Consider the following 13,318-nt stretch of genomic DNA (forward strand, 5'->3'; position numbering starts at 1 on the left):
GTCTCCACAATTTCATAATCAGTTCAAGGCAGTAAAGGTGCAATCCAGCTCTGAAAGAATAGGTTTCTAGTGCCATTTGACATGCTTTGTAGTTTCCTGGGCTGGGCTGCAACTGCCAGTCAAGAAGTCTGCAAATCTCTCACAAGTCATTTCTGCTGGCTCAGTGTGGATCTTGGTGTCTCAAAAGTCCATAAAGACAATGTGTAGATGCCTGAATCAAGCATGAAAGTCTGATTGGGGTGCTGAATCCATTGAACTGAAATAATTTTGCATAAAAATGGTCAATAAACACCATCAAAAGCATGCAAAAGGTATTCATTTTAAACTTCTGGAGACTGATAAACTCCAGTGCAATTCCTGAAATATAGCAAGTTAAGGACGTGCTTTTGTATTGTTGGAGCAAGCACATAGTACACAGCACCTTGTGAATTAAAGCCATGTGAGTCCAATTCAGTTTCATACATCAGTAGAAAAGAGTCATCAGTTCCCTATTAACCTCATTGAATTATGGATATGTAGATTAAGAGTACAAGCCAAATTACTGGTGCCCTCAGTGGACAAGAGAGAAGTGTGTTAAGAGAATCAGTCACATCATAGGTTGAAGGACTTGCTCTCTGGAAATACCTATTTCTCTTTAGTAAATATTGAGGGGGTCCGAGCCCCCTGTGGGCTGCTGCCTTAGCTTCTTTCGGTGTCACGAGGAAACTTAGGGAATGCAGAGGAGAAAAGAGTGCTGATACCATTCTTGGTCTTCATAGCTCAGCATTGTTAAGGCAAATAAAATCTCCTTCACTGTCACCCATAACTTTTCCTATATGGATATTAGAGGTTTTATTGTTATTTAAAACTATGAAGCCTTCATTCTGTGTCTATAAAATATCTGTAGGTAATGGAAACATTTATTTTGAAAAGATGTGCAGAAAATCAGTGACTTTATCTAGTTCATTGGGTGTTCATGAGTTCATACTATATTGGAATAATGGTGGGGTATTGATACCAAAACTCCTGACATATTTTTTTTGTGACTTTTTTTTCCCACTTAATATAGCACAACACAAATTGTTGTCAAAGTTAATTGAAATACTAAAGTCCAATCCATAGTTTATGCCAATTAAAAAGTATCAGGCCTATGGCCTTGTAAGCACTTTTAGCATCTTCACACTCTCAGCAGCTTTGCAAAAAATCTTATGCAATATAGAAGTTAGAATATAAAGTTCAATTCTACATTTGGACTGAAAAGTAAAATATGTAGAATGAAAAGCTATGAAATTATGAATCTCTGTAAAATGTTGGGGTGTTGTGCTTCTGTTTAATATAATAGTTTAAACTAGCATTTCTAACCACTGCAAACACCTCAATGTAAAGCTAAATTTATGATAATAATGAAAGTACATCATGCCATACAAAGATAATTTCTATTTGTAGTAAATATCACCAAGAATATAGGTTTTCTCAAAGAAACCCACTGTGTTAGTAACTGCAGTTCATAGACACAAAATGTCTGTATTTAAGTTAGCTCATTTTTATGAAAATTGGTAATAAAATTGCATCTGTATGTCTGCTTGTGTATATTTCTTTTCTCACGATCAGTGAATGTTTGCAGTTGGTAATAAATATTCAAGCACCTTGCAAATGTCCTACCAATTCCCTTTTCTGATCTGTGTGTGCCTGTGGGACTAGAATAGGAATGCATAATTTAAATATAAATTGCCTGATTTGCATATACAATTAGTCTAGCTGCAGCTTTGATCGTAAGCAAAAATTATTGTCCTGTATTGCCACTTAGATAGAATTTTAATTCACCTTGAATATTCAAAGTAAATTAAGCCTTAGCTGTGTGGTTGAAGGGTATGATTTTTCCCTCTCCTGAGGCTTTCTCCTAAACAACATTTACAGTAAGGCATATTTTCAGCCTCATAAAAATAAAAGCATAGGTTTTATCTGTAAGTGCGCCCCCCCCCAAAAAAAAAAACCAACAAAAAACAACCAAACCCACAAAACCCCCCAACAAACTTCAGTTGAAACATCTCTCACAGCCATTTACACACATAACACATAGAGTAATAGAATGCTTTTTTCATTGCAATTAATTCAGTTTTAGTCAGTGTATGGCTTAAAGTTAAGTACGGGCATTTGGTTAATAACTGAAAATGGAGAATTCATATAGTCCTTATTATTTAAAAATAACAGTTGCAGAGCTAGAGATGTAACTCAGGAGAGTTACTGACTTAGTATCTGTACCCATGTGCATGCACACAAATACATGGGCTAAATACATGGACTAAAACTCAAACCTGTAACACGGTTGTAATACTTAGTTTTAATCTACAGTAAAACATTTTTATTAGAAATCTATGTTTTTAATTAGAACATTTAATTAAGGTGGTTTTTAAGTGGATGAAACAATTAAGTGCAAACACTTGAATGAAACATGTCATAATTAGTTTTAATAGAGTGTTAATTGGTACTAGGTTTGCCAAGTTAATAATTGCTGCTTATTAAATTTTCAATTAATCATTGTCATTTTGCTTTGAATAAAGATGAAAATTAGATAAACTAATTCAGGGGGAGGATGGTTTCCTTGTTAATTAGAGCAGTTAATTAGAAAAAAAAAAAGAAATTACTTGTTTTACTTGTCAATTAAGAGTGTTCATTAGTAAAATCTTTGCACTCTTCCTGCATCAAAAACTAAATAACTAATTTGTGACAATCCATATTTTCCAGAGTAAAGATATGGCACTAGTATATACACCAAAGAAACAGCTTCTGCTGCCTTAGTTATTTTACAAGAAGCATGAAGGTTTAAATTTAATGAAGTGGCCTGCCCCTGCTCAGTGTTAATTGTGCACTGAAGCCTTGCTGGCTTGGGTGTGCTCAAGAGCTCAGTGGAGCCAGGAAGTCGAGTCTTCACAGTGTAAACATGGGTTTGAAGGAGAGATCAAGAGGTCAAATGAATGTTCATAAACAAATTTTAAATTTGGCTCATAAAATTATATGTCCAGGAAAAGGTCTTAGGCCAGTGATTTTGGTTTTTTAAATAACTTTGGTGTTTTTTTTAACTTCATGTATTTATTCGTTAACATATGGGGAAAAAAATTGTTAATGACTATAAATTCTGTCTTAATTTCCAGAGCTTAAAAATACATTTTTGAAAAAGTCTGCAATATTGTGTCTTATATAATAATTCTTGCCAAACGTATTCGTAAATCTGGTGTGCTACAAAACCACTTTTCCAAGTAAAATATTCAAGAATATTACAAAAATAACACACCAGAGATCTGAAGTGTCTCTACTTAAAAGTACTGACTGTGACTCAAAATAGCAAGAATCATCACAAAGCATTACAGACTTTGGTGATCTGGAGGAAGCACCTGGGTGGTCTTGAAGAGTCTGGAGGAACCACGTTCCTCTGTGTCTTTCTACTGGAAATGAAAACTCAATGTAATGCATTTCGTGCATCAGTCCAATGCAGCCCTGTGCCAAACCTCCTGTGCTGATGAGGATTTCTTCCCTCCTTTGCAGAGGAAGCTGTCAATGAAGTAAAGCGTCAGGCGATGGCCGAGTTGCAGAAGGCAGTGTCAGAGGCAGAGCGGAAGGCTCACGACATGATCACTTCCGAGAGAGCCAAGATGGAGCGCACGGTTGCCGAAGCCAAGCGCCAGGCTGCAGAGGATGCACTAGCTGTCATCAATCAGCAGGAGGATTCAAGCGAGGTAAGGTCTTAGCTGGGCAGGCATCACCTGTCCAAGGTAGCTTTAATCTGGCACCAGCTATTTGTGCACCTTGGGAGTTCAGTGCCCACTACTAACTGTTTGCACAATTGTTTTGGACATATACCTTGGGCGCATGCTGAGCTCCAAATTTTCTTGGCTGTGTTGTAATCAGAGCCCAAAATAGCTAGTGAACTTGAGCTGTGTTCTCACCTTTTAACCGCTGTTGAGGGTTACATATAATGCGCTCATTTCTGTTCTAATTTAGCTTTTCAGTGGCTTTATTTTAAAGCTCTTCAAACTGCTTCAAATCTATACTGAATAGATAACAAGATTGCTCCATGGAAAATATTTCATACTGAAATCTTATTTAAACAAATAAATGATTCATGTAAGAGATTGTAGAGCAAGGTGGATAAAAGTTTGTCTGGCAAAGTATTGGATGTAGAAGTGATTAGCAAATGATGGTTCCTGTAGGACAGAATGTGAATGTAGATTTGCAAGTGTTTCTTTGTTCTGAATGTGTTGCTTTGACTGCAGGGAATAGTTGAGATTTGAGGCATGGACAAACAGTTTCTGGAAGCAGGAAAAATATGCTGAAAGAGCATCAAAGAGTAAACCAAGAATAAGTATGTTAAGCCTTGATTTACTTTCAGACCTGAGAGCAGGAGCCTTGAATTGCTGCAGTATTTGACGTCCAGCAGCACGGCTGGCTGGAAGCTGGGAGTGAAAGAGCAGCATGGATTTGACCAGTGCTACAGAAGTCTACATAGCAATTAAATTTTACATCCAAATTTAATCTCCTACATTAAAACTGCCCTTAAAACCAGACATGAGAAAGAAAATAACATTAGTTAAAAGTGATTTGTGTATAACCTTCATCTCTCAGGGCCACTGAAGTGAAAGAAATATTTATTGTTGTACTAAGATCTTGGATGTAGTAAAGCGCCTTTTTAATATAAATTTTAAATGGCAGGGATTTGGAAAAAAGAGTAAATAGCAGTACCTGTTGGGTGGGTCATACATTTGTGTATTTTTGTGTCAAAGCACTCCTCATGGGCTGGATGGGCAGCGTTGCAGAAGAGTCATTGAAGTTGAAAGATGCAGATGAGCTAGCTGCAGCATGCTGAGAAAACTGGAAGAAATCATAAGCAGATAAGTCAGCGGCATGCTGCAGTATGCATCCATAATTTGAGGGAGCGCAAGATTTTAATTCATACCAGGCTTCTCTGGAGATGAAAGACCATTGTGGGATCACTGAATGCCCAGAGTTTCTCCTTAATGTGTAGCAGATGAAAAAGGAGGAGACAAAAGGAATTGATTTCCAGCATCTGAAAGTTTCTCAGGAAGAAAGCGACTAGGGGAAGTGTATGTACCGTTTAAGTACTAACTGTTCCATTGTAGATTAAATGAGACACAAAATGCCAATAAATTGAATTTATATCTGAGATACTCAAGGATATTTTCCCTGCACTGTGTTCATAAAAAGGACATTTTTCTGACTTAGCATCATTAAAGAGCTGTCATTTTTTGTGTGTGTATCTACAAGACTCCTATTGTTAAACCAGAATTCCAAAGGTAAATGCCTTTGGAGGAAACAGCAAATTAAATCCGTTTAGTGAGCTTATACAGTGTAGGCAGGGATAGAGGAAGTACTTACATGCGAATGCATACAGCCGATTCTTCCTCAAGCAAATGTGCATCCAAAGGAATATGTGGAGAGTTTGTGTGCTGTAATTAACTCCCGAGCAGTCATATAGCTCTGGAAGAAGCTGTATAACAACAGACATCTTTACTTCTTTTCCAGCAGAATTGCTTATGAGGTTGTTCGCTTATTGGAAACAGGACTTAAAAAAAAGAAAAATAATTCTTTTAATTGCATTCTAATGAAATATGTCTCATGGGGTTTTTGATATTCTCAGGGCTGTACATCCTCAGGGAGGTTACAAGCCTCCTGGACCTAGAAATGAAGTCTAGTGTCCTGGTCCTGCAGCTTTCACACCTGTGGTCATGAGTGGCGTATCAGTGTGGCTGTTTTGAGGAGAAAAATGCAGGAGTAAATCTGCAGAGAGAACTGAAGTTTGTTCAGTTTGTGTTTAAGGATGCTTGATTAACTGTGAAGGGAGATTACAGTGATACTTGTTTGAGAGTTAGAGGTATCTATTAAGTTTTTATAATTGGTTCCTCTTCAGCTTCTGATGATGTCGAAGTCCAAACACTTGGGGCAGTGCTTTGGTTAACCTGATAACTCAGGCTTTTTTTGTTAACTCCTATAAGAATGGACCAGACTTTTCCTTCATCTTTGAGGACAGGAGATGAATTTTCCAGTGTTTGAAAAGTGTTATGTTATCTTGTGTTTATCAGGGTTGAGGAATAAAACTTCACATTTGCTTTGGTGTTCATTATATCCCGATCTCTTTGTGAACATCCTTCCTCATTTGTGTAGCTTGTAAGTCTCCATACACTTCTCTCTGCAACTTTCAGCAAAATGCTTCCAGGAATGCAGATGCCTGTATACTAAAGGCACTCACATAGTATTTCCAGGACTAGATTATTTCAAGTGCTGAATAAGAGAATGCTGAAGAGCAGCTTATGCTGTTTTACAGGTCTAGAGGAAGGCTGAGCATCACTCTTTGTTTCTTATCCTTGGCGCTAAGGATATCTTGCACTACATTGCAAGAGATATTATCTTGTACTAAAGCCTGCAAGAGAGCTCTGTATAGGCTGCTATATAATCTCCATGCAGTTGCTGACAGAGAATGTTTCTCCCATGGTTGTAATTTTTTCTTTTTTTTTTTTTTTTTTGGCTGTTGGAACTATGAATGGAGATGGGAATTTAGCATCACATTTCTAATGTATCATATATGAAACATTTTACTCATGAGACCCCACCTGGAGTACTGTGTGCAGTTCTGGTGTCCTCAACATAATAAGGACATGGAGCTGTTCGAGCAAGCCCAGAGGAGGGCCACGAGGATGATCAGGGGGCTGGAGCACCTCCTGTATGAAGACAGGCTGAGAAAGTTGGGGCTGTTCAGCCTGGAGAAGAGAAGGCTGCATGGAGACCTCATAGCAGCCTTCCAGTATCTGAAGGGGGCCTATAGGGATGCTGGGGAGGGACTCTTCATTAGGGACTGTAGTGATAGGACAAGGGGTAACGGGTTAAAACTTAAACAGGGGAAGTTTAGCTTGGATATAAGGAGGAAATTCCTGTGAGGGTGGTGAGGCACTGGAATAGGTTTCCCAGGGAAGTTGTGAATGCTCCATCCCTGGCAGTGTTCAAGACCAGGTTGGACGAGGCCTTGGGTGATATGGTTTAGTGTGAGGTGTCCCTGCCCATGGCAGGGGGGTTGGAACTTGATGATCTTAAGGTCCTTTCCAGCCCTAACTATTCTATGATTCTATGATTCTGTATATTTATGGCCATTTCCTGTCTATTGGCAAGGTTTCTTCCTTACAGCTTGTCATTTATTAGTCAATAAAATGCAACCTGGACCTAGCTGAGGCTTCTTGAAGCTGTTCTGGTGTGAGAACTTTGTGCACTGATTTTTGCTGCAGTCTTCTCCAGAGCTCAAAGTGATAACTACTTCTAAGACTCAAGATTTTTGTAATTATTGTAATTTTAAGATAATATGTAGTCTCCTCATCCAAGAGCTTTCAGTGGTCTCACAGAGAGAAGTGGATTGGGTTTTTGATTTGTTGTTATTGTTGTTGTGGTGGTGGTGGTTTTTGTGTGTTTTGTGTGTTTTTTTTTCTAATTTTGTTTGGGGGTTTTGTGTATTTTCTTTTGCTTTGTTTTTAACCCAAAAAGTAGCATCCCTGAGTGCAAAATTATCTTCAAGAAAACAGTGAAATTGAGTGTGTTGAACTGACCAGAGCAAAATAACGGTTGCTGAGGACAGTGAGAGAACTGGTAGGGGAGGTGTGATATTTGGAAGCATCTTAACTTCTAAGAAACAGTCTGCAATATTTTCAGAATTACCACATTCCATAGCATAGTTTTAATTTCTGACCCTGACTTGATCCCCTGTTGAACTGTTGCTCTTTAGTTATGTTTGAATTGTTCAATACGGAGAATCATAGCATTGTTCAATACATAGAATAATAAAATAGTTAGGATTGGAAAAGACCTTAAGATCATCCAGTTCCAACCGTCCTGCCATGGGCAGGTTGCTCAAGGCCCTTTTTGACCTGGCCTGAAGGATTTAATTCACAGTGCCACTGCTTCATTGTCTGTACATGTAGTTCCTAAAGATTTCTATAGTTTCTTGGCCCTTGCAACTGACCAGGACATGTTCATTATTTTCTGTTACTCTGATGAGAGAACAGTTGAAGACCAGCTAACGAAGCACACTGCTGTTTGAAAGCAGAAGACAGGAGAAGGCCTACCTGTCAGCATGGTGTTCCTGAACCACAAAGTATTTCTTCACCAGTTCTTTACAGTTGTACGACAAAAGATGACCCGTTCATCAGCAATTGGCTTGGCTGAGTACAGAAACATGTGTGAGCAACCTTCAACAACTGCTGTGCTTGCTTTGGCTGCAATGTACGGTTACGCAAGCCATTTTTAGTAGTAAGGGTGAACAGCTTAGCAAAGACACTGGCTACCCAGAGTGTAGCAGGGGGAAAAATTATCAAAGCATCTGTCTTTCTGCTATGGTATAAAATGCCACTGAAAACTTTGACACTCTGTGTTCTTTCTCACTTTTGAGTAGGGTGGGGGCTGGGGACAGAGAAGGAGCACAAATGTTTCAGTTCTCTCTACTTAAAGCAGATGCTGACATCTGCTCAGATGAAACAAGTATGTAACTGGTCCAACACTGCTTTTAAGAGATGTGTAATGTTAGGGCTTGTTTATATTGCGGCAGTTTATGTTGTATGTGAATATCACACTTAGTTGACATTTTGAAGACAGCTGGGTTCAATCTCTGCTGACCAGTCCTTTGAGACCAGGACTGTGCCAGCAAACCTGACAAAGCATCAGATGCTGTGATTCAGGCAAACCTTTTTTTTCAGGCTGTTATTAAATTTAATACGTATGTCAGCTAATGTTTAATTTTTTTTTGGCTGGGCATCTCTTAGAAAGTAGCACATCATCCCCTGCAGTGGTGGGTGTTACAGAGGCGCCATGTGTTCTGTTCAGGATCAGTCCAGATGTGATGTGAACACTGGCACTGCCCCATACTTCTAAGTTAAGCCTGGCTAGCCAGCTTACACATCTCTTCTTTATGCTTCTCTGCTCTTCTGTTTTCAGGATTTAGCTTCTCTCACGCTGACTTGTGTGAACATAGATGTACTTCACACAATAAACAGAGGCTTGGGCAAGCTTGGAGTATTCAGTGATAGGTGTAACTTTACTAGAAGCACTTAAAAGTTTGAATATCTTTGTATGGAGAGCTGCACTGTGATGCGGTGTGGGAATTTCCAAAGTACCAATGTATTTCCCTTCCTGACAGGTCTGGGTTAGAATTTTTGTAAACAATTTTGCTGTTTTTTCACACTGGTGTTCAGTGGCTCATACAGCCCTCATTTAAGCCACTGTGGTTTTAGTGATTTCTACATGTTCCTTTTCTTGTGGTTACCGGTGATAGAGTTTTGAATACCATGGGCATCGCAGAACTGGGAAAAATCTGGGTTCTTCACACCCAGCCATGCTTCTTTTCATGGTAAACTGGGTAATTTGTCAAATATGACAGCTGAGGGTTTGGTGCTGTATTTGCAGCATTTCAGAGCTCATCACCTTTTTGACATGTCACAGTCCATTTGTTGGTTTGTTTTGTGGGTTTCTTTTTTAAGCAAGCTCTTCACTGAGTCTCAGCTGGAGGTGTCAGAGGAAAGCAGTACTCAATTACGGTTGAATATTTCAAAGATGAAAGCAACAGGTTGGGCACAAGTTTCTTGAGTTCTGTTGTTTGAAGATGGAAGCTTAACTGCATGAGAATTAAGAGTCTGACCTAAGATAAGGCTATGACTTAAGAATGATGTTCCTTGTCAGTTGAAAGAGGAGGATGAAATATGATCAGTGGCATAAATTCAGAGTGAGATTCCCATCTGGTGTAATTTAGTCCAATTTCATTGAATTAATCCATTTTTAAGGTAGTAAAGTTAAATTGAATTATGTAGTCTGAGAATCTGGCCTTTTGTATAACCTCACTGTTTCACAGGAAAATCAATGCAGAGTTAAATTGTAATCCAGTCCTCCTCATAGTTCATAGTTTTAACTACGTCTGGAACTATATAAAGCTTGAGCTGGAAGTGCAGCATAGTAGGTCACTACGTAAAGACAAGGGAAGATATACCAGGAGAGGCTTGGAAAGATGTACTACTCCCCTTCTCAGTGGCTGATCAACTCTAGCTGTGTCACTGCTGTAAGATAACTGCTTTTCCTGTGCTTTAGTGATGGAGATTCTCCAGTGCCTCTAGGCAATTTGTGCTTGTCCTTTAAGAGTCCTCATAACGTCTCTGTCCAGTTTTTCTTGCAGATGTTTGATCCCCTTACTTCTTCTATGCATCTGTGTAGACATGGTCACTGCGTTTTTCACTTCAGTAGCCTCCAAGACATTTGGGTGCTAGCATCCCCTCTCAGACTACCATCTCTCCTGAGTTTAACAATCTGAATTCATTCAGTCTCATCTCATAGCTTGTGTTTATCCGATTTCAGATTATTCCAGCTGCCTTTCTCTGGGTTCTTTCCAAGTATTTTTTTCTTACTTGATTTGCTGTATTTGAAGTGCATCATAGAATCATAGAATGGTTAGGGTTGGAAAGGACCTTAAGATCATCTAGTTCCAAACCCCCTGCCATGGGCAGGGACACCTCACACTAAACCGTATCACCCAAGGCTCATCTCAACCTGGACAGGTTCCAGGCTTTATCTTGCCAGTGCTAGGAAATGGAGTCTTAAATCGGGTGTAAAACAGTCTATAGTCTTGCTTATATGCCCTTGTATGATGATTGCCACCTTGTCACCAACACGACATTGTGGGCTCCTATTATCTCTGAGGTGCTACCTGCACAGTTCAGCCAGGTTGCTCCGTTTTGCTGATACTTGCTAGAGCTTTCCAGGAGGGAAGATATCTTGAAAGATGCATGCTTAATCCCATAATGAGCTGGAGCTCTGTCCATGATATTTGTTCAACTGGAAATATGTAAGCAGGGGTATGTGAAACACAGCCTGGGCTACTAGCTGGCATGTTGAACCTAACTAGTCTTCAGCAGAATTTGGGCTCTGGAGCTATCAGCCAGCAATGTGAACAGAAAGCATCTGTTGCCAAGGGTGGTGGTGCCTGAGCCTAATCTTTGCTGCTGTTTTTCACTACTTGCACATAGGAAGAAGCAATGAATGGTCTCAACGGTGAGGGCTATGTAGGACAGGAAGTTCTCCATGTCAAATCCAGCTACTATCACCTGCAAGCTTCCCATGGCATGTGTGCTTCTTTATGCTAATTTGTACTGTAATAATTGTTAAATGCAATAAGTTGTTGTACAAATGTGAGCTGTAAATTTTATTTTGAAATTCTTGTATTTTATGTGCTTTTATTCCCAAATGACACTAAAGCTGTAATGACCTGTTAAATTAGAAATATTATGTCCAGTGGACAAAGTCACGTACCAGGCAATGTAGGACACATTAAGTAATCATGTAAGGAGCCAGCTTAGAGCTTTGTCACTTCATTAAAATCTTGCACTTATGTATCACTTTTCATGTTCTGTATAGGCTGATAGTTAATTGATGACTATTTTAATAAGAATGTTAAACCAGTGCTGCTAAAATCGAATTACTGTGTTCTGACCTCAATACAGATCTTGTGGCAAGACACTGAACTATCATATGGTAGCTCTGGTCACATCTGGAGACAGTTCAGTCTGTGCAGATAGGCCTTCCCCAAAAGAGAAGACGAGAAGAAAAATGAAGATACCCTAGAAGCTGGCCTGTGTTAACTAGACAGATATTTGAATTAGATCAGTTTGCCATCCTCAAAATAATTCCAGCACAATTAAAGCATGCACTTTAATGTTGCAGTCAGATCTGCACAAGGGAGAGATTCCTGCACCTGGGCAGGTGCTGGCTGATTTCAGCATTATTATTCCATGTGGGGAAAAGTGTCTTTACAGAGCAGTCTGCATGGAGAAGTTTTGCACATGTGTATGTGTTTTCAGATGAAGGGATAAAGGGCCAGACTCTGGGCTGGCAATTTAGTTGGAAATGAAAAGCTAGGAGGTCATCAGGAGTGGCAGTAGGTGGAAATTCTGTGCAAGCACGGCTGGAGGAGAATTACACCATGTTTGCCGATCACAGTGCAAGCATCAAGCTGGCAAAGTGAAACTTCACAAGTACGATGTGAATGTTGAGAAATACTAGTCTAGCAAAAGAAGGAGATGCAGGTATATCACACTTTGTTCTCTTTCTGGCCAGTAGGATAAGGCATTTTATGTCTTTGAAATGCTAACACAAAGTTGTCAGGTCAGTGTATGCATGAATATTTCTGTGCATGCATGTGCTCATGTACAGGGTTCTAAATTACTTCTAGTTATTTTTCATTGTGGAGATATAAGGTCTTTTAATGAAAAGGTGTTCAAGAATAGCACAGCTACCAATTTCCAAAGGTGTTTTTACCTCTCCAGCACTGGATAGAATTTGAGCAAAATGAACCTGAAACAATGAATACTGAATCAAAACCAGGTGGTGTCAGACAAGGAGTCTGAATTCCCAGCATTTTACTACCAGAAACATCTGTTTCTGTGTGTTTGTAATTTCACCTTTTTTTAAGTGTTTTTAAAGATGGGAACAATTTTATGAATTAAGAAAAAAAGGCCCCAACACATGTATCTGTAATTACCTGGTTTAGCCTGTGTGTTTAATCAGTATGGATTGAGAATGCCATGTATGTTTGATTTCAGTCTCAAAGAGCAATTGAGCACTGGACAGTCACTCTTCCCCCATCTGCCAGTACTAGTCTAGGAGAAAAACCCACCAAGCAAACAATCAACCAAAAAAAAACATTTAACCAACACCCAACCCCCCAGAAATCCAGCAGAAAGGGGGAGCATGGAGCTAACATACAGATATTTTCTAAAGAAGCCACTTGACTCCAATTAAACGTCTAATTTCCTTAAAATATTGGTTTGGATTTAGTTCTTTGTTTGACTCTGAAATTGGGATTTTTTTTTTTTTTTTATGTAGTTGAGGAATATCACTTAAAGATTGGCCATGTTCCAGCATCCAGCTGGCATAGCTATAGAGTGTGTGAAAGGGAATAGCATACATATTCTGCAGTGGCTTCCCCATCCTGCCAGAAATTTAGGCTCCAGCTTAACTGTTCCCTGCCAGAAGTGCCACTGAGTCAAATGGCATTACTCAGATGATTAAAATCGAAGTTTTCCTGTGTAACAAGTCTTACCTGTGTATTAGATCTTTTTCTCCCTTTCATCTTGTGCACATTTGGAGAAGCACTTTTTTATGCTGTGCATGTTTTAATAAATCTGTCAGAGGAGGTAGCTGAAGTTTGACTGAAACCTTGTATTAGTCAGCATGCCTCTGGTGACTGGATGTGAGAGCATGCCTGGAGTTTGCATCACTGGTACTAGCAAATAGCTGCTTTTGTTCT

The 13,318-nt window shown here is 39.3% G+C and overlaps 1 protein-coding gene across 11 annotated transcripts in view; it reads left to right on the plus strand.

Annotated features, from left to right (window-relative positions):
- The window catches only part of RUNX1T1 (RUNX1 partner transcriptional co-repressor 1), a 121,212-nt gene that overhangs the window by 103,587 nt on the left and 4,307 nt on the right, over positions 1-13,318 (plus strand). For all 11 annotated transcript variants that reach the window (XM_062604575.1, XM_062604571.1, XM_062604569.1 and 8 more), the window contains one exon: positions 3,523-3,713. In XM_062604575.1, the coding sequence (XP_062460559.1) occupies positions 3,523-3,713 (191 nt within the window). The remainder of the gene's footprint in view (positions 1-3,522; positions 3,714-13,318) is intronic.

This window comes from Pezoporus occidentalis, unplaced genomic scaffold (assembly GCF_034315485.1).
Source record: "Pezoporus occidentalis ecotype Australia unplaced genomic scaffold, CSIRO_AGI_Poc_V1 ctg87, whole genome shotgun sequence".
In the NCBI taxonomy this organism is placed as follows: domain Eukaryota; kingdom Metazoa; phylum Chordata; class Aves; order Psittaciformes; family Psittacidae; genus Pezoporus; species Pezoporus occidentalis.